Source organism: Alosa pseudoharengus, unplaced genomic scaffold, assembly GCF_046254945.1.
Source record: "Alosa pseudoharengus isolate Yale_2024_CS ecotype anadromous, Long Island Sound unplaced genomic scaffold, YU_APseudo_1.1 YU_APseudo_1.1_scf_18, whole genome shotgun sequence".
In the NCBI taxonomy this organism is placed as follows: domain Eukaryota; kingdom Metazoa; phylum Chordata; class Actinopteri; order Clupeiformes; family Clupeidae; genus Alosa; species Alosa pseudoharengus.
The window spans coordinates 24,942,369-24,963,657 of NW_027468650.1; the positions used below are offsets into that span (position 1 = coordinate 24,942,369).

At 45.5% G+C, this 21,289-nt stretch overlaps 1 protein-coding gene and 1 long non-coding RNA gene across 3 annotated transcripts in view; one reads left to right on the forward strand and one right to left on the reverse strand.

Annotated features, from left to right (window-relative positions):
• The first annotated feature begins 61 nt into the window (after window positions 1-61).
• Window positions 62-21,289, forward strand: part of LOC143131233 (putative ferric-chelate reductase 1) — a 32,443-nt gene continuing 11,215 nt past the window's right edge. The window contains exons 1-13 of the mRNA XM_076290722.1: window positions 62-136; window positions 349-535; window positions 739-872; window positions 1,129-1,226; window positions 2,053-2,179; window positions 3,330-3,524; window positions 4,365-4,466; window positions 4,586-4,733; window positions 4,834-4,944; window positions 5,020-5,135; window positions 5,370-5,456; window positions 5,614-5,705; window positions 7,218-7,276. Coding sequence (XP_076146837.1) covers window positions 349-535; window positions 739-872; window positions 1,129-1,226; window positions 2,053-2,179; window positions 3,330-3,524; window positions 4,365-4,466; window positions 4,586-4,733; window positions 4,834-4,944; window positions 5,020-5,135; window positions 5,370-5,456; window positions 5,614-5,705; window positions 7,218-7,276 — 1,456 coding nt within the window. The 5' untranslated portion in view covers window positions 62-136. The remainder of the gene's footprint in view (window positions 137-348; window positions 536-738; window positions 873-1,128; window positions 1,227-2,052; window positions 2,180-3,329; window positions 3,525-4,364; window positions 4,467-4,585; window positions 4,734-4,833; window positions 4,945-5,019; window positions 5,136-5,369; window positions 5,457-5,613; window positions 5,706-7,217; window positions 7,277-21,289) is intronic.
• LOC143131236 (uncharacterized) lies at window positions 10,608-11,908 on the reverse strand. Of its 2 annotated transcripts, XR_012988075.1 has the most exons (4): window positions 11,320-11,906; window positions 11,112-11,239; window positions 10,955-11,029; window positions 10,608-10,868 (listed from the first exon to the last, which is right to left on the reverse strand). It is a non-coding gene; the product is annotated as an uncharacterized LOC143131236 (long non-coding RNA). The 2 variants fall into 2 exon arrangements; XR_012988074.1 differs by having other exon boundaries at window positions 11,112-11,908.

Below are 21,289 nucleotides of genomic sequence, written 5' to 3' on the forward strand. Positions count from 1 at the left end.
CTGAGGGTATGCATTTTGTCTGCTCCGCCCACAACAAGCACAAATGACATTCACAAATGACATTCATTTGAGAAAATAAAGGTCCATGCTTTCTTTCATGTAGGCTACTCTTATTTCGCTGGAACGGGATATAAAGGTAGATTTTCCATCTTTGTTTAAGCTAAGTGAAACTTGTTTAGACTACCAGTAGGCGAACTATTATAGGCTAAATTACACAGCCTACCGTTTGTCTAGAATTGTCTAGAATGGGTTTGTAGCTCTCTTGAGTTAGAAAGGAACAGCTTAATGTAATGCAAAACATCCCCAATAGAACCTTTTCTGTGGTTTGACATGGCGTCTTATTTTCAGATGCGCATCTCTCCATTATTGCTCCTCCTAGCCTGTGCGCGAGTAGACGGCTATAGTTCGGGTCTAGTGACGGAGAGCTGCGATGACATGACGCCACGACATCAAGGCTCAAGCCCATCGTCAAGTCCGCCACCATTCACTATCACAATCGATCGATCTGATTACAGCGAAGGAGATGAAATCACAGGTTGTGATTCAAGTTTTGATATTGTGGGAAGCCTATAGGCTACTTTCAAATAAGTGGCAGGCCTAGTTGATTGAATTCTCTCTTTGAATTTGAAGTAGGCTACTTCATACTAGTTAATCTGGGTGGACTATTTTATGATTTTGGCTTGGCAAATTGTTTACTAGGTCTTTAAAGAAAAAAATCATATGGATTTGTGTTTCCAGTGTCTCTCAGGGCATACTCAACACCATTCCAGGGTTTCCTGTTACAAGCAAGAGAAGTTGGAGGAAGCAGTCCTGTTGGGGCTTTCTCTTTGTTCGGAGCTGAAAATAGACTCCTGGATTGTGGTGGATTGTCTGTATGTGTCTTTTGGCATCACAGGCCCAAACAGATACACCATACGAATGAATGACTGACTGACTGAATTAACCAATACAAATGTTATGACACCTTGAAAGTTTCCTTTTAGTTTGTTTAGGCTACCTAACCCTCTCATCTCAAGTCTGAAGTGTCATTATCATAACAAGTAAAATTCAAGTAATTCAATGGGAGGGAGCCACTGTGATTTCTTTACAAGCCTGCCAATCAATATGTTTGGTCCTTCTTACTTGCAGAACTCATCTGTTTCTCACTCATCCAGTGACAACAAAAACTCAGTTCAGAGCAAATGGAAGACTCCTCAGTCGGGACAGCTCAAAGACATAGAGTTCAGGTGATGCAGCTGCTTCATATTGTGCCATTGATGCCATGGATTTTTGCCTGCAGATTAAATCAAATTCTGATTGTAGATCATAAAGATTGTATGTGTCAAACTCAGGGCCCACCACATCATTTTATGTGACCTGCGAGAGCCTGCTTTTTAGAGGGGCCTACACTTTGTTATGCACTTGAAAATTTGATGGATGAGTGATGATGAGGGTTTCTTAATCTGATAAATGATGTTATAATAACAAAGAGAAATGTGAATGGGTACCACATACAGTAGGCCTATATTTTTACATGTATATAAATTAATTGATGCACAGAATATTACAAAATGTTACAAAACTAGTTTTTTTTAAAGTAAGGGATAATGTATAGAACGCCGGTCATTATTGGGAAAATAAGTCCCGACAGGGCGAACCGGACCCCGGATAATAAACTGTAAAATATTGTCGTCATGGTAATGGTAATTCTACTTTCAAAGCTGGTTCATTTGTTGGTAATCAATAAAAGTAATACAGAGGCAATTGTACAATAATGTGTATTATACATATTATGATATGATAGACAGAACCTCTATGAATCAGCTATATGGTATAACACTGGTTAACAACATTGTCTTTAATCCTAATAATGTTTTAAACAGTGAGTTTGAATGATTACCATCAAGCAACATATTCAGGATCCCATGATTTAATGGGCTCAGACTGAAGCTTTCCTTATGCTCAAGTCTAAGAACGTATTCCAGAACCTATAGTCAAGATCAAATAGGGATGTGTATTTTTTGTCTGTTGTGATTAATGAGGTTAATTGTATTGTGTGATATTATTTTCCAGTGTCACATTTGTGCAAAATTTCCATGACTATTGGGTTGGGATCAAAAGTCCAGTGGTTGTCTACAACAGCAGCAGGTCTCCAGTGGGAAGCACAACTCGCACACAAGCATTAAGACTGTTCTCAAATGTAAGAACCTACAGCGGAAGTCAGTAATCTTGGATAATGCAATTTAATGACACACTAGCTGCTCTTACTCGGTTGTTAAATCGTGATGCAATAATGTGCGGATAATAACCTTCTTTTTCCGGGTCCAACTGCTCCCTGAGCCACTCCTTTTTTCCTCATAAGCCCCCTTCCCTTTCCCATAAAAGCCATAAAAGTCATTCTCTGGAGCTCAATGTCAAGAAAACAAAAGAATTAGTGATTGACTTTAGAAGAAACAAGAGAGCAACTGCAGGTAGTGGAAATTAAAGGGGCAACTAGAAAGAGCAAACACATCCAAATTCCTGGGTGTTGTTTTTAATGATACGCTGATATGGACTGATCAGCTTTCAGCTTTTCATCACTGCTGCACGCCTGTACTGTATGAGGAAGTTGCAGTCTTTTAATGTTAATTCTGATGTAATGAAATTGTTTGCTATGTTACTATGCTATGTACTGTGTTGTGGGATGGGGAGGGAATGCAGGGGTTACTGAGAAGAATAGGATTTATAAACTGAACAAAGGGCAGGAAAAATGGCTGGGCTGACAATTACAATGGATAGAATATATGACCGCCTGGAGAAAATGACAGCTAAGATTATGCAGGACTCTTGTTACCCCCTCCATACTTGTTTGGGCAACAAAGGTTATGGAACACAGTGGTTAAGACCAACGGTGAGACATACTAAGTGGTATGCTCTCTCTCTTATAGTTTTTTTTTTAAATATATATATAAAGAAGCTTTATGTTGTATTGGCAGGTTGTGTATAGACACATCAAAATTGGTTTGAGACCCGCACTAGTTCACCATTCTTGGAGAGTGGAATTGTTATTCCCTTTTTACTTAAGTCTATGACCATCTCTTCTGTTGTCTTTACATTGATTCCAAGAAAATTATGTGATCATTGAGTGAAACATAGTAACACCCTATAATTTAAGGTCTTAGAAACAATGTTAGGGTTTGCAAGCTGCTCACCTTTTTAAAAGCATAAGGGTTTTTATAAATAAATAATTTTGATAAAGTGTTATATGCTATCCTGGAACCATATTTGTGTTGAAAGTGAAAGGAATTTACTTGTGCTCAGTAGTGTTAGATATCAGAATGTGCTCTGTCTGTATGTCTCTCACTCTATAGGTACCCATCTCCAGTGTTGGCTGTGGAGAAAGTAAGGTCTGCTTTAGCAAACCCAATGACTGTGACCCTGCCAGTAGCGCTGACTGTTACTTCATGTCTGCCATGGCATCACCTGCTGATTCATCAGTGAAGTTTGAGATATACGGTACATCAACAGGGTACATCGCTTTTGGATTCTCTGATGATCAGCTTATGGTACGATCATAACCCACACTGTGTGCGTCTGTCCATATGCCTGAATATAGATGTTTGCAGTGCTGATCATGCCAGTGTTTGCTGAACACTTCTGTTCAAACACAATTTACTGTCTACATCATTGTGTAAGACTTTAATTAAAGGTAGGCTATACCTGAGACTCAGTTTAGATTTACTGTCTTATCACTCTCTTATGCATTTCCATTAAATGCTAAATTATACCTTCCTGTTGAGAAAATGCTTCATGACCGAAGGTTATGGTAACATTTTATGTGGTCAAAATTACTCCAAGACAACAGGTGTGAGACTGCAGCTTTATTCACAATACCGGGAGACTGTTACCCAGAGCAAATGTCAAGTAACAATCCCACACATCTGTGGGTGAAGCCAGTTCTTATACCCTTAACATGTCTGTGTCCTTGGGGTGAAGACAATCAGACACCCTACAGCAAACAGTCTTCTCACTCTCTGGAAATTTCCACAGAGAGAGACTTTGGATGAAGGGAACCATTTTCTCGTAGCACATATGCATGGTTAAACTAAACATTTCAGTAAATGAGAAACATATAAAAATGATCCCACAGGAACACATGTTAACTATTAATACATATACAAACTAGTATATGTATTAATACATATACAAACTAGTTAGTGCTCAACACCCCCATTTATTAGGTGTTTATTGAACAATTTCTTATTGTGTAATGATACTTAATACAGACGTTACTGAACCTAAACTAACGTGATACCAACTTAACTCATGTTTGAAGAGTGGGCTTCTCTGTCCTCTTGGTAATATTCTTGGTTCTGTGGTTTATACTCCCATTTTTCTTCTCATAGGGAAATGATGACATTTACATATGCGGAATGGATAGCAACAGTACTATTCAAGTACAGCATGCCTATTCTACAGGAAGAAGGGCTCCACAAATCCTGCCACTGGTACTTCTCTTATTTTTTTCTGACTTCTCTGTAACTGCGTTCCATGTTTTTAGCAAACCATGCAAACCAGGGAGGATGACCTATCCAAACTGAAGTCTTGTGTGCTTACCTCCTGAAAGGGAAATGTTTCTGACATTAAAACATCATTTGTGGATGGAGTTATCAGCTGTAGCTTTGTATCCAAGAATGTCATCAGTACCCAAGTACCCAGGAGTGCAGTTGGACCCATCTACTACATTATGTTTGCCTATGGTGGTACAAATAATGGTATGGGATTAGACCATAAGCATTGTAACACTACAGCAGCAAAGTGAACTTCAAGCTTCAATAACTTAAAAATTCTCTCCAACACTTTATTAAATCACAGGTGCACTTCAGTATCATGGAACGTCTAGATTTGTCAGCGATCAAAAAATTAACATCACCAGACCTCAAGTCGTCACCAACGCACAGAAACCTCAAATTCTGAAAGCACACGGTGGGCGAAAGTTAAGTATATAATGCTCTTGAACCTTAGAGGGATTACCTGTTTACATGTTTTCCTCTCATTCAGGTGCTTTGATGTTGATCGCTTGGATGACAACGGGAAGCCTTGGCATGCTTATAGCACGTTATCTGAAGGCTGTCACCAAGGGAAGAGGGTGCCTGGGTAAAGACCTGTGGTTTCTGGTGAGCTTCTTAGGCAAAACAATTATTGTAGATACTAAAGAGAGATTGCAACAGTGACTAACACTGATTCATCCAGATGACCTCCATACAGGAGCATTTAAGTGAAATTGTCTCAGTGTATTCTGGTGTTGATTGCCTGTGGCTTATTATTATGCTTATTGTTGCATATTGAGAATCGGAGTGGTGTTTTATGAGTTGTGATTGGCTCTACCCTTCATGTCTGTTTCTGCTCAGGCTCATGTATCTCTGATGGGGCTCTCTGTGGCTGCCACCATCATTGCGTTCATTTTGGCTTTCTCTTACTTCAAAGGCTGGAGGGGGGTGAGTGTGACCTCTGTGCTGTTATTTGTGGTTCAATTAACCTCTCGGAAAATGAAAGCAAACAAAAATGTGGAAAAGATACCTGTAATAATGGTGTGTGTGTGTGTGTGTTTGTGTTCGTGCGTGCATGCGTGTTGGGGTTGCTTGTGTTTCACAGGGGGCACACCCAGTACTTGGCGTTTTGGTTATGATCTTGGCCTTTATTCAACCTTTTGCAGCTCTTTTTCGTTGTGGGCCACAACACCAATGGTAAGCAAATATTTAAATATTTAGAATATACACAAAACATATGTGCTCTCTATTCTTAAATGAATTCTCACATGATTTGGAGGTCATCCGCATCTGTTTATTCATCATTACAGTGCATGAAAATGCACTGTACTGTTATTCCAAGGCTTTTTACAGTGCATGAAAATGCACTGTACTGTTATTCCAAGGCTTTTTCTTCTGATTCTTCTTCTTCTAACGCATCTAATGCAGCTTCAACCGTTTAACGTAGAAACTTCATTCAAACTGCGCTGCGTAGGTCTTACTTAGGACATGTGGGCTTTGTATTTTTTCAACTTTGTAACTTTTATACTTTTTAAACTATTAATTAAAAACTAATCAAAATTTCCCCATTGACTTAACATTATGATTATGACATCACAATACGGCCGTTAAGCAATTAGAATCCTATGGCAGGTGTTCGGGCCACCTGGATCAACTGCCAGTCTCAGGCTTTAAGCATACAAACTGGCCCTATTAAGACTACACATCCTGTCCAACTGCTTCCTCTGCCAAAAACTGTTTCAAAATAAAAGTCCTCACTACAATATTTCACTGTTAAACAATTTAACCCTTTAAACTACTGAACTTTTTAACTGTTCAGCCATTGTAACTGTTACTTGTCATCAACTATGACTCCTACCCACTGTAGCTAGTTAGCATGGTTAACATTTTTAGCAAAACTGCTAAAAATGATTAGCTAAGTTAGCTAAGTAACATGGTTAGCATGTTAGCATTGCTAACATTGTTAGCATTTTTAACAAAACTGCTAAAAATGATTAGCTAAGTTAGCTAAGTAACATGGTTAGCATAGTTAGCATTGTTAGCATGCTAGTTAGCATAACTACTAAAAATGATTAGCTAGGTTAGCTAAGTCACATGGTTAGTCACATGGTTAGCATAGTTAACATTGTTAACATGCTAGTTAGCATAACTAATAAAAATGATTAGCTAAGTTAGCCAAGTCACATGGTTAGCATAGTTAGCATGCTAGTTAACATTGTTAGCATAGTTATCATTTTTGACAAAACTATTAGAAAACATTAGCTAAGTTAGTTAAGTAACATGGTTAGCATAGTTAGCATAACTGCTAAAAATGAATAGCTAAGTTAGCTAAGTCACATGGTTAGCATGTTAGCATTCTTAATATTTTAGCATGACTGCTATAAATTATTAGCTAAGTTAGCTAAGTCACATAGTTAGCATTGTTAACATAGTTAACAGCAACTACTAGAAAACATTAGCTAAATTAACTAAGTTAAGTAACTTGGTTAACATTATTATCTTTGTTAACATAGTTAGCATAACTGCTAGCAAACATTAGAGCCATTCCAACTGTCAGTTATCGTCATCTACCTAAATAATTTAACCATTTAAACTATCCACCTATGATATTTTACATCATATTTTTGCATTTTCATGCACTGTATTTCCTTCAGGAAATGCTTTTCTAGTTCATCATTATTACATTAGCCTTTGTTTTTTTCCCCCCAGGAGATTTGTTTTCAACTGGTTCCACGTTTTGAATGCTGTAGCAATCAAAGGCCTGGCAGGTAATATATATTTCAGCTTTGTACTGTTTGAGTTGTTTTGAATTGTCTGACAAAGTCAGTATCTTTGCAGTGGCATTGCAAGCGCAAAATAATATATCATGGACAGCGACGGACTGGGATTAAAAAAATGGCCCTGGCATTTTCACCAACCAGCGGGCCCACGGGATGCGCATGCACGCGCGTGCATGTGCCCGCAACACACATATATAACTTCACATGGTTTGTAGCCCCATTGGTGATGAACTCTAACTTTAATATGCATAAAGACTGAACCAAGAACATGGATATATTAATGCACAACTCCAAAATCAATGCAATATGAAATATGAAAATGAAAAAAGAATAGCCTAGAATACATGGATTTCTATGCAACGTCACGAAAATATGCGTGCGCAAGAGTGCAGAAAGCACCATAGAACAGCATAGAGCAGTGCTCTCCATGAAAAGAACAAAATGAGTTTTTGTGCTGAAAACTGCACCAATTCGAAATCACGATGGTTAGAGAATGTTCAATATGTTCAATATCCCTGCATGTCTTCGCCAAAAATGACAAAATACGATGTTAATGCAAATGAACGGCTAACTCTGAAATAATAGCCTGAAATGAGATGTTAGGCTATTATCATTGAGGCAACAGGGGACCAGGGGTATATAAAAAATTCCGATTGTAGCTTACAGCAGGCGACTATTTAAGTCAAGTTTATAACGTTGTGGCACCAAGCGTCTTCTGCCCCACGGCTGCGCGCGAATGTAGTTTTGTTGGTAAACGGGAAACCCATCAGAGCAGCCGCTCCACAAACGTGTCTTAATTAACGCCATGCAGTGAAAAAGGTGCGAAGGAGCTTGCTCTTCTCCGCAACCCTGTCTATCACGTCATCAGCATCCAAGTTCATTATAGGACCTCTTTCTCTGTCGCCATCAGCATAAAGGCCTCCAAATTATCCTGTGACAATCGTGTCCTTAGGCGATTCTTGATGAATTTAAGAGTGGAAAAACTCCGTAATGCCACTTGAGTACATGACAGTGTTAGTAGGAATTAATTTGCCTACCATATATAGTTGTAGGCACAGGTAAAGAGGTTTAACTCATAGGCTACCTGTCAACACTCCCGTTTTTCCCGGGTTTCTCCCGTATTTCAAGATCATCTCCCAGCACCCTCCCGTGTTGTTATTTCTCCCGGAAAACTCCCATCAAAACGCTATCAAACTACATTTTAAAATCATTGATCCATTCAGGTTGCCATATTGTGTATGAAATACCCCCTATACATACACGATCACTTAGTTTCAATTTCAACCGTTTTGTCATAGGCTAAAACCTGGCAACCCAAAACCCGAATAAGGAAGCGGGTGCCGACTGCGCAGCGTGAGTATCGTCGTAAGCAAGCGGGCTAGTTGAATGGCCTACTCCAGAACTAGCTGTTGTGAAATTGTTGGGAATTTAATTGATTAACACATCACATAAACTGTTATTGAGTGTTGTTGATACACTGAACTTGTGCCCTCGAAACCAAATCTGACAGCAAGCAGCTTTGGAGTTTTGGAAGTAGGCTGGTGGATAGGCCTACATAATAGAGGTGGGTCGGTCGCGAACGAACTAGTTCCTTTGAACGGGTTTTTAAAATGAACGACCTGAACTGGTTCGCCTTTCCAGTTCTTGTTCGTTCTTTCGTTCGTCGCATTGTTTCTAAAACGTTCTCATCGAATTAGCCAATGAGAGGCATGAAAGCATTGCAACCGTTTCCATGAAAAAACAAATGGGCTAGTGAGACTAGTGGGAGAGCATACGATAAAAAATAACGATAGGGTAATGGTTTACATTAACAACTCCATTTTGCATTTCAATATTGGCATTTACATTTAAATATCTGTCTGATGGTAAATGCATGCTGTCTTTGTATTTTCTGTGTCATGCCAGGTTAATAAATGTCTCTTCAGTCTCCTTCGTTCGTTCTCACGCCAAGACCCCCCACCTGTTTCACTTCGGTCTGTCGTTCTCGTTAAGTCAGTCACTCGTTCTTGGCAGAGTGAAGCAGAAGCAGAGTGATTATGGCTCTGTAGCCTAGGCAAAATGGGGACTTGAAACCTTTTCATCAATATAATCTTTCTGCCAAGCCTTTAAACATGTTTGTCGGCATAGCCTACTGGATCTTTGTTCCTTTATGAATGAACAAATTTTTAAAAAAGAAATGAGCTGATCTAGCCTTAGTCTACTCCAGGGGTCCCCAACCTTTTATGTACCATGAACCGGTTTGATTCCTATTTTTTTTTCACAGACCGGCGGGGGGGGGGGGGGGGGGGGGGGTGTTCGGGGGTTCCATATGTGTTGTGCATGCATTATTTGAAAAGAACTAGCTCCAGTTATGTATGTGTAGTAAGTGGCAGAAATGAACAAGTACTTCCGACTACGCCACCCCCGGGGAGTATGATCCCCGAGGGAAAGTGAGTTTATAGTTACAAACACCCAGATTGATCACAATTACCGCGTTTCACAATGTACCCGCACAAAGGCAATCAGGTTCGTGCAAATCAAAACAGAGACAGGGTTCTATTTCCAATCGTATAAATGTTTATTTATTTTCAAATATTTATCAATTCTTTAAAATGTTTTTCAAATGTTCTGTTAAATGATTGCACACATACACACTCACACGCACATACGCGCTCGCATGCAGACTGCTGTGGGTATGGTTATCGGGAGACCCACCAGAAATACAATACAAACAAACATAAACACATACATCAATTAATAAAGCAAAACGACAGAGGGCTTACCAGAGGGAGGACCGTAGCTATGGAGTGGGTCAGAAGGACCACACGTGATATACACTGCACTGCACACCCAGGTGCCGCTACACTACCATAAATGTGAACTCACAGACACGGATACCCACCACCAACGGCTTGGCCCCCCTGCTGGTCGTCCCTGGTCCTGCCAAAGAAAAGAAAAGAAACTACAATTAACACGGTACAGTGCCCGCAGGCAATGGCTGAGCCCACAGGGCTAATAGTAAGGCAATTCACGAACCACAGTGATAGCACACACGCACAGCAAGCTATACACACAGAGCAAATATCACATCCCCGAAGGGGCACAGCAAAGCGCCTTAACCAACACAACAAGTCGTGAGGGGCAAAATGTGAGGCCCACACAGGCCCTGTGAACTTGACCAATGCCCACGGAATATGTACAGAAATCACAAACAATAAATTAACAGAATAAATCAAAACACACAACGATGAAACAAAGTAAACAAGAACACAAAACAATGTACTCAATGGTGAGCGGGTAATACCCACTTACCACCCCACACACACTCACGCACACGCGACCACACACAAAACTCGGACGCACACACACACTCAAGCACACACTGGCTGCAGTTAGCCCACACACGATGCCGTATGCTGTTGCGGTACGCGGGCCCCCTCAGTGCGGTGCCGCCGTGATACGAGACAAGCAACAGCGTGAGCATATACTATAAATGGAAGAAATTCAATAAAAGCAGAACAGCAGCCGGAGCAGAGCCTGACGATGCAGAGGCGCTGCTCGTTGTAGGCCCAGTGGAGGGGGAATGAGAGTACCCGGCGGCCTACGGGCAGACAAACAAATTAGCTATGCCCATTACAAATTACTACTACTCATGGCAACAACGGTATTAAGAGCAACACTACTCACCCAAAGCCTGATATTACCATTCACCAAACCCGAATACCCAGCTGATCTCTGAGGCAAATGTCACGAATGTGGACCCTACGTGGAGGGAGGAAGCGTTAGCCACGGAGCAATGTAGAGACATAATGCTGAATAAAAGCGTTGCTGGGTAGAGACATACCAGAATGCGGAGGGAGGAAGAAAACTGGATAACCCACTGCAAAGGATGCAAGTAGTAAGCGCGTAAACGCGGAGCGCAGATTAAACCGAGGGGCTACTGCAGGGACGCAGGTCACCAAGGAAAACACTCTGAAAGCAGTGCGAGAAGATAACATTAGCAATTGGCAACTAGCTCGCATTTCAACATTAGAGGAAGCAGATCAACATACCTCCAAAGAGAACCGTGGGAATGCCGAATGCTGCCTCAGCAGGGATAGCTCGCGGACAAGAAATAGCAGCAGAACCAATGCTGATACAGAACTGCGTGGAACAGGCAGAGCTTACTCGCCTGGCCGAGTCGGCTCCATGCTTTTAAGGACTACCGCTAACGCTAGACAACAAGCCAGCGTGATGACGTAACCGATGACGCCGCACGGCTGCGGCGCGCTTAAAGGTACAGGAGCACCACTACAATCTACCCCCCGCATCTTTTATCGTCGGCCCGACGATAAGACACGTACCTCCCCGCATTCAAAATGAGGTCACATCAAGGGTTCGTAATCACCCCACAAGGCAACCGGTGAGGGTTGGAATGTTGTCCCGCAGTGGCCCGGGTGGTGCGACGTGGAGATTGGTCACCACGACAAGGGCTGCGACCTGGCAGCTGAACGGCCGACGGGCCTGCAGCCGAGCTGTTGGCAGGGGCATCCTGAGTATTCCGACCCAGCCCCTCACCTCCTCTTGGAGCATCACCTTGGGGTGAGTCAGGCCCAGCTGGAACGTATGGGCCAATGTTACCTATCTGCTCCCCAAGGAGGACGTCTTCCTCACTAGACAGCTCCCCTGAGTCAGCGGGAGTTGGTTCTCCTTGTTGGATCGATCACCCTTGGAGGGTTGTCAGGGGCATGAGGCCCCACCAGTCCTTTCAGCATGCTGCGATGCACGTGCTTCAGTTTAGTCGGGTCACCAACAGGGGCGATGGTATACACGGCCCCAGCCTTCAAAGGAGCACGCACAACCGTGTGTACCAGGGAGTTCCACTGGTCCTGGATTTTATTTCGACCCCGCACGCCAAGGTCGTGTACATACACCAGCTGTCCTACTTTTAAAGCAGGGCTTCGCACCCGTGCGTCATGCTTATCTTTGCGATATTCCGCCGCCGCTGCCAAACGTTCCCTAGCCCCATCGAACGCCACTTGAAGCCGGGTCTGGTGTTCTTGTATCCAATCACACACCCGACCCTGAGCCGGCGGCCAAACTCGGCCTAGCAGAAAGTCCACCGGCAGCTGCGGTTCCTGTCCAAACATCAGGAAGTGTGGCGATTCTCCTGTGGACTGATGCGGGGTGGTGTTATAACAGAATAATACGTGTGGCAGACAGGTGGCCCAGTCGCGCTTACGGGAGGTCGGCAGGGTGCGCAGCAGGTTGTGTAACGTGCGGTTGAACCGCTCGCATTGCCCATTCCCCGCCGGGTGGTACGGGGTTGTTCGCGACTTCTGGATCGATCCCGTACATACTGCAAAGTTGTTGGATTAGTATGCCCTCGAAGCAGCGCCCCTGGTCGGAATGAAGCCGACCAGGGATACCGAACCGGTAAAACCAATTCGTGATCAAGACCTGAGCAACAGTCGGGGCCCGCTGATCCCGTGTTGGGACTGCAATGGAGTACTTACTAAAGACATCGGTCATCACCAAGACGTTCTCCACCCCACCCATCGTGGGCTCCAGGACTGTAAAATCCACGGCCACCGTTTCGTTAGGCCGAGATGCCAACAGGTGGCCCATGAATGTGGAGGCCGGAGGGGCTGTCTCCTTAGCCACCTGGCATCTAGGGCACTCCTCACACCACTGGCGAACGTCCACAAACATTCGTGGCCAGTAACACCGTTGTCGAACCAACTCAAGGGTCCGATTGGCCCCTTGGTGGCCATGCTGTTGGTGGAGTTGTTGCAAGACCTCTGACCGCAGAGCGGCTGGCAAAATCAGCTGACGGCACTCTTCGCGACCACTGGGGTGCAGAACACGTCGATAAAGCACTCCCTCACTTTCGACCAACCGGTCCCACTGGCGCAGCAGGACAAGAGCCAAAGGCGAAAGGGTCTCCCTTTCTTCACGGGTCGGCTGCCTATGATCCCTCCAGAAGACCAGGACCGACTGAATAGTAGGGTCACTTGCCTGTAGAGCACACAGGTCTGGAGAAGCATGGGATGGCAATACCGAGACTACCAACTGGGAGGCTGCAATGCGGTCTCCATGAGCTGCTACCTGTTGTAGCAACCTGGGGACCGCAGTCCCTGAAGCCAGATCACCCCCACCCTCTCCATTGGGTTGGTATTGCCGCGAAAGGGCGTCGGCATTACGGTTGGACTTCCCTGATCGGTATTTAAGTTCAAAATCGAACGACGCCAGCTGCGCAGCCCATCGATGTTCTACGGCCCCTAGCTTCGCGGAGGTGAGATGGCTCAAAGGGTTGTTATCTGTGTAAACTAAGCACTTCTGCCCCAGTAGATACTCCCTGAATTTCTCCGTAATAGCCCACTTTAGCGCGAGAAACTCAAGTTTCATAGAGCTATAGTTGCTCATGTTTCGCTCAGTTGGTCTCAGGGTCCTACTGGCGTACGTTACAGGCCGAACCTTGCCATCCACCTCCTGAGAGAGTACCGCACCTAAGCCGCTATGGCTTGCGTCTACTTCCAGGATGAATGGCCTGTCGAAATCCGCATACGCCAGCACTGGCGCAGCGACCAGCCTGTTCTTGAGCCCTTCGAAACTCGCGTCACACTCCTCCGACCAGGCGTCCTGGAGCTGCTGCCCTGAGGCCCTTCTGGATCGGCTCCCGCTCAATTCGGCTACCAGCCGATGTAATGGGGCTGCCAATTTGGCGAAGCCTTCGACGAAACGCCGATAATAACTGGTGAAGCCAAGAAACGAGCGAAGCTCGGATACGTTAGTAGGTTGCCGCCATTTGGAAACTGCCTCCACCTTATCAGGGTCGGTAGAGACCCCTTGCTGGGAAATCACGTGCCCCAAGTAGCGAACCTCTGGTTTGAAGAACGCACACTTCCCTAACTTGGCCTTCAGCCCCTCCCCTTGCAACCGGGTCAAGACCATCTCCAGGCGCTGTAGGTGTTGTGCTACGGTGGACGAAAAGATGACAATATCGTCAAGGTACAGTAGAACAGAGTGGCACTGTTGGTCACCGAACATACGTTGCATCAGCCTTTGGAACGTGCTCGGCGCATTGCAAAGACCAAACGGCATTCTGTTCCACTCGAACGGCGTACAAAATGCCGTTTTGGCCCGGTCACCCTCCGACACAGGGACTTGGTTGTACCCGCTGGCTAAGTCCATCGTGGAAAACCAGCGGGCACCTGCCAGCATGTCCAACGTCTCCTCAATTCGAGGGAGAGGGAAGGCATCCTTCCGAGTCCTTGCATTTAACAGGCGGTAGTCTACGCAAAGCCGTAGGCTTCCATCCTTTTTCCTTACTAAAACCAGGGGAGAGGCAAATGGACTGCTGCTCTCTCTGATGACCTTCGCCTGGAGAAGCTGGTTGATGTGGGTTTTCACGGCCTCATAGTCGGAGGGGGCAATGCGCCTGTAGCGCTGCCGGACCGGGGTCTGATCCAACAATGGGATGTCGTGGGAAATTAGGGTAGTACAGCCCAGGTCTCCCTCATGGGCAGAGAAGACGGAGGAATATCTCCAAAGCAGTGCACGAACCTCTGCCTGTCCCTCGGCAGACAGAGGTGACAAATCCAAAGCCCCGATTTGCTCCTCCACTGGCAACGGGGCAGGCGATTGAGAACCGGTAGTGGCAGTAACCGAGTGAACCTCCACCACTTCCCGGGGCAAGCTAACGATGGACACGGCGCTCAGCTGTCCAAGCCTGGTACGAGGGTAAAGCAAGATGTCTGTACAACCGACGTTGACTACAGGGACCTGCACGGAGCCACGCGTCACTTGCAAAAGGGCTGGGGAAACCAGCAACCCCCCTGGCAATCCCCAGTCCGTGGGCTCGAAAAGCGTGCCAAGTCCTGAAAGCTGTTCGGAGCAGGTGGCAGGGATCAACTTCATAGTCCCCCCCAGAACGCGCCATGGCCTTCGACCCCCGACGTTCACTGCACCGCTAGTCTTGATCGTAGGCTGGATTTCGGCCTGATGACAGTGCTGCAGCGCTTTTACCACCGGCTGTGGGGCTTTTGACACGGATGGAAGATCGAAGAGCGTGGGACCATGTTGCCCGAACAGTTCCTGATAACACTTACTAATTACGTTCATACCAAGAACCCCAGGAATCTTGGCAGCCATTCCCCCCGGGGGGTCGCGAACAACCAGAACACCGCAGTTACGCATACTTTTCCCACAGAGCTCGACGTCCAGCTCCAAGTAGCCCAAGTAAGGAATCTCTAGGCCATTGGCCGCTCAGAGCTGCAATCAATGGCATGATTGTAAGCGCTCCTGCCCCAAAGGTTCGAAATGGGCCGAGAAGAAGCTTTCCGTAATAGTTGACACCATGGACCCGGTATCAATAAGACATGGGACATGGACCCCGCCCATCAGGACAAGCAAATGTGGACAATTGGAAAGTAAGGCATTGGCAACGGTGAGGGAATCAACCGAAGTGCCTGAGCCAAGGGAAGCCCCCTCCGGACTGTGACTCTTCAGTCCGGCGGGCATCAGTTTTCCGAGGGCTGATACCGGTGGGAAGACTGACTCTCCAAGGGCCTAGAGCCTCTATTGGAAGGGACTGGTGGGGGCCCCCCCACTCGCTTCCCGTCACAGTCCCCAGCATAATGGCCTGGTTGACGGCAACGTCTGCAGATGATGGGTCCCTCCCGGGGAGACCGACCACGCCTCTGCGGTTCCCCCCGCGCAGCCGCACCATGAGAAAGATTCTGAAGCTGAACCTGTTGTTGTTGCACTAATTCCATAAGCTTCGCCATGTCAGCCTGTAATTTCTCCATGTCAGACCTTGTCGGAGGCCCACCGCGAGGATCACTACTCACGGCGCAAGATGTACCGGGGACCCCAAAGACTCGATCGCTAGAGGGTAAGGAGAAACTACGCGGCCGTGGGGGTTCAACTGAGCCCTCCCGTTCCCAACGAATGGCTTCCTTACGAACCTCGATCAGTGTGGCCAACGGTTTAGTCCGGATGAAGCTTTTCAAGTCACGACGCAGAGCACCCTCACTAATGTGTTCCACAAACTGATCACGCAGAAGAACATCCGCATTAAGAATGCCCTCAGGCGCGCTCCGTCTAACCTTATCCATTAGTGTCATTAAGGCGATCGAAAACTCGAGCAGCGACTCCCCCTCTTGCTGTTTTCTAGAAAAGAAAGCCTCCTGCAGGGCCACGTATGACTGTGGACAACCGTAAAGCTCCTGCAAAATTTCAAGGATCTTCTCTGGGTTTTCCTTTTCTTCCCTCGACCTATACCGGATCTCTTCCCGCGCCTCGCCCTCCAAATTATCGAAGAGAAAATAGGCTGTCAATGGTAGAAAGGCGACGAGCCCGCATACAGGCCTCCGCTTCCTCCTTCCACGCCTCGATGCTTATGCCTACATTTCCCCTAAACAATGGGCACTTCTTTTCCCTAGGGATAAAGACTAGACGTTCAGTGGGGAATACGGTTGGGGCACTAGGATTGGATGTACTCGCGTCTATGGCTTGTTCGGGGCGAGTGGCCTTTAAGCGCTCATTTTTGGCTCTCAACTGGGCCAACTGGTCCCTAAGTTCTTGTGTTTCCGACATGCTGTATGAAGACACCGACACAAATTTAGAATGTTCAACACTCACGAAAGTGACTGGACGGAGCTCCAAGCGGCTGCAGTCCTCTGACGCCGGCTGCTGCTCTGCCTCTAAAAGAAAAGGAAAACTCACGCTGCTCACTCAGCGATGCTCATTCATTCAAACACCCATACACATACGCTCATTCATACGTCAACCATACAACAGATTTGTATTACGGGAATAACACGAACAGATCTAACAAATAGAACCAATGTCTCTGCTTTCATGCATATCCTGCCGACCATAAGCCAAATGTAGTAAGTGGCAGAAATGAACAAGTACTTCCGACTACGCCACCCCCGGGGAGTATGATCGATCCCCGAGGGAAAGTGAGTTTATAGTTACAAACACCCAGATTGATCACAATTACCACGTTTCACAATGTACCCGCACAAAGGCAATCAGGTTCGTGCAAATCAAAACAGAGACAGGGTTCTATTACCAATCGTATAAATGTTTATTTATTTTCAAATATTTATCAATTCTTTAAAATGTTTTTCAAATGTTCTGTTAAATGATTGCACACATACACACTCACACGCACATACGCGCTCGCATGCAGACTGCTGTGGGTATGGTTATCGGGAGACCCACCAGAAATACAATACAAACAAACATAAACACATACATCAATTAATAAAGCAAAACGACAGAGGGCTTACCAGAGGGAGGACCGTAGCTATGGAGTGGGTCAGAAGGACCACACGTGATATACACTGCACTGCACACCCAGGTGCCGCTACACTACCATAAATGTGAACTCACAGACACGGATACCCACCACCAACGGCTTGGCCCCCCTGCTGGTCGTCCCTGGTCCTGCCAAAGAAAAGAAAAGAAACTACAATTAACACGGTACAGTGCCCGCAGGCAATGGCTGAGCCCACAGGGCTAATAGTAAGGCAATTCACGAACCACAGTGATAGCACACACGCACAGCAAGCTATACACACAGAGCAAATATCACATCCCCGAAGGGGCACAGCAAAGCGCCTTAACCAACACAACAAGTCGTGAGGGGCAAAATGTGAGGCCCACACAGGCCCTGTGAACTTGACCAATGCCCACGGAATATGTACAGAAATCACAAACAATAAATTAACAGAATAAATCAAAACACACAACGATGAAACAAAGTAAACAAGAACACAAAACAATGTACTCAATGGTGAGTGGGTAATACCCACTTACCACCCCACACACACTCACGCACACGCGACCACACACAAAACTCGGACGCACACACACCGACACACACACACTCAAGCACACACTGGCTGCAGTTAGCCCACACACGATGCCGTATGCTGTTGCGGTACGCGGGCCCCCTCAGTGCGGTGCCGCCGTGATACGAGACAAGCAACAGCGTGAGCATATACTATAAATGGAAGAAATTCAATAAAAGCAGAACAGCAGCCGGAGCAGAGCCTGACGATGCAGAGGCGCTGCTCGTTGTAGGCCCAGTGGAGGGGGAATGAGAGTACCCGGCGGCCTACGGGCAGACAAACAAATTAGCTATGCCCATTACAAATTACTACTACTCATGGCAACAACGGTATTAAGAGCAACACTACTCACCCAAAGCCTGATATTACCATTCACCAAACCCGAATACCCAGCTGATCTCTGAGGCAAATGTGGACCCTACGTGGAGGGAGGAAGCGTTAGCCACGGAGCAATGTAGAGACATAATGCTGAATAAAAGCGTTGCTGGGTAGAGACATACCAGAATGCGGAGGGAGGAAGAAAACTGGATAACCCACTGCAAAGGATGCAAGTAGTAAGCGCGTAAACGCGGAGCGCAGATTAAACCGAGGGGCTACTGCAGGGACGCAGGTCACCAAGGAAAACACTCTGAAAGCAGTGCGAGAAGATAACATTAGCAATTGGCAACTAGCTCGCATTTCAACATTAGAGGAAGCAGATCAACATACCTCCAAAGAGAACCGTGGGAATGCCGAATGCTGCCTCAGCAGGGATAGCTCGCGGACAAGAAATAGCAGCAGAACCAATGCTGATACAGAACTGCGTGGAACAGACAGAGCTTACTCGCCTGGCCGAGTCGGCTCCATGCTTTTAAGTAGGCATGGGCCAAATGATTCTATTCCGGGAACCAGTTCTTTCAGTTCCCTTCACCTACACAAATCGTTCGTTTGATTCGTTCTTTCAGTTCTTTCAGTTCCTTAAGTCAAAATATGCTTTAGAACACCATCTTGGTTGTCTTAAGTCAAATATCCTTTAGAACACCGTCTCATATGGTCTGTTACATAATTTATGTCAATATCAAGCCTAATATTAAGCACATAAGTGCCTTTTTTCATAAATATACTGAATGGAATGCAGTAAGAATCATATGGCGTTTTCCAAGTTCTAGCGCTGGCTGGCAGGCACGTAAGTAAAGCCAAGCCTATCATTTGTTTACTCATGGCAACGCGGTTGCGACCTGCTGTAGTACTCTCATTCACGTTTTAGACTCAATCGCGATATACGGTCGAGGGAGATGAAGCTCTGTTCGTTTGTATCTGTTATTACGTGACCATATTTTTGTATGTTAAAAAAGAACCAGTTCTCTTGTTTTGGGAATCAGTTCTCATCGTTCACCTTCGGGATTCGTTCTTTCTGAACGAATCAGTCGCGAACTGCCCATGCCTACTTTTAAGGACTACCGCTAACGCTAGACAACAAGCCAGCGTGATGACGTAACCGATGGCGCTTAAAGGTACAGGAGCACCACTACATATGAACAGTGAAGGTAACGATCTCTTGTGAAAATCGTGAACTTGAAGAAGTGAAAATTGAACAATATGAACTATGAATATTGAACAACTTGAAGCTTGAAGCATCTATAAGTGTGAACATGCTTAACAAAATATGGGAACAAAACATGGGCTATGTGCGCCGCGGTGGGCTTTGCCGCGATTATGGACACGTACCAAATGCGTCATGTGAAACGCCTGTGGGCGCACTGGAGAAAACCATAGACCTCTCCAGAATATATCCCGCCTCCTAACTTCCGTATCCATCCAACTTCCGGGCGTGGATTGTCTATGGGAAATAACATGGCGTTTTGAAAGATCGTACCTGTCAAACTCTGTAGGTGACAAAGTAGAAAAAGCTGCTGGGCAGATTGGCCTACACACTTCTGCCATCTAGTTTCCACTGGATTTTTTGATTTTCGGTGCCGTTTAAGTAGTATAGTCTATAGTATACTACTTAAACGGCACCGACAATCAAAAAATCCAGTGGAAACTATATGGCAGAAGTGTGTAGGCCAATCTGCCCACCAGCTTTTTCAACTTCGCTACCTACAGATGTTTTACCGGTATAATATTTCGAAACGCCATGTTATTTCTCATAGACAATCCACGCCCGGAAGTTGGATGGATACGGAAGTTACGGAGGCGGGACTTATTCTGGAGAGGTCAATGAGCGTCCCTCTCGCACGGGGAAAACGGCCAATAAACTCCTCTAAGCGGGCAATAGATGGCAAGGGCATGTCACATATTATTGTCTTTTTGATTAGGCCTACCAAGCACATATTCACGTTTAAATGAAGGTTACTGGATAATTTAAAACAAAAGCAAATTGTCCTGAAAGCATCCGATATGTCGCCCTTGGATTGAAAGTCAAAACTTTGAATGCGTCCTATTATATATAGTCTTGCCTGTGTGTTGCATTGGAGAAAGCCATGAGCGTCTCTCTCGCAAAATAAGTATAAGTATATACTCTTTTGATCCCGTGAGGGAAATTTGGTCTCTGCATTTATCCCAATCCGTGAATTAGTGAAACACACTCAGTGAGGTGAAGCACACACTAACTACCTGCAACAACAGCGGGAAAAACATGCTAAACGTGCATTACGAATATAATCAGTGGGAGCCCTGCTTGTTTCCCTGCAACAAGAAGCTTCCATCTGGGGGTGATGGAAGACAGTGACACCCTCAGTGTGTTTGAAATGTCCAGTCGATTGCGCAATTTGGTCTTAGTTGCAGTCATTGCCGAAAACCCGGCCTCGCATAGATACGTGGTGGGAAACGTTTTCAGCGCTTTTACGGCTATCTCGGGATATTCTGCTTTGGTTTTGATCCAAAAACCCGCCAGAGAGGTTTCCTTATACACACTCTTAAGACCACTGTCATTTGCAAACTTGACAGAGTGCTGAACACCGTTGGTCTGACCAGAGCCCGTTTACGGAGAGCCGGATCACTCCCTATTAACTCCATTCTATCTGCAATCTGTTGCAGTTCCGCTAGGGGCGATCACGAATAAGTGCAAAAACAATGGGGGTCTATGGAGCTAGACGGCTAAATTTGTCTCTTTCACGTGGTTGTCGTTGAGAAATTGAAGATTTGATTGTGGTTTCTGCAAGCTCAATATGGATTATAGGTCAAAAGTTGAATGAAC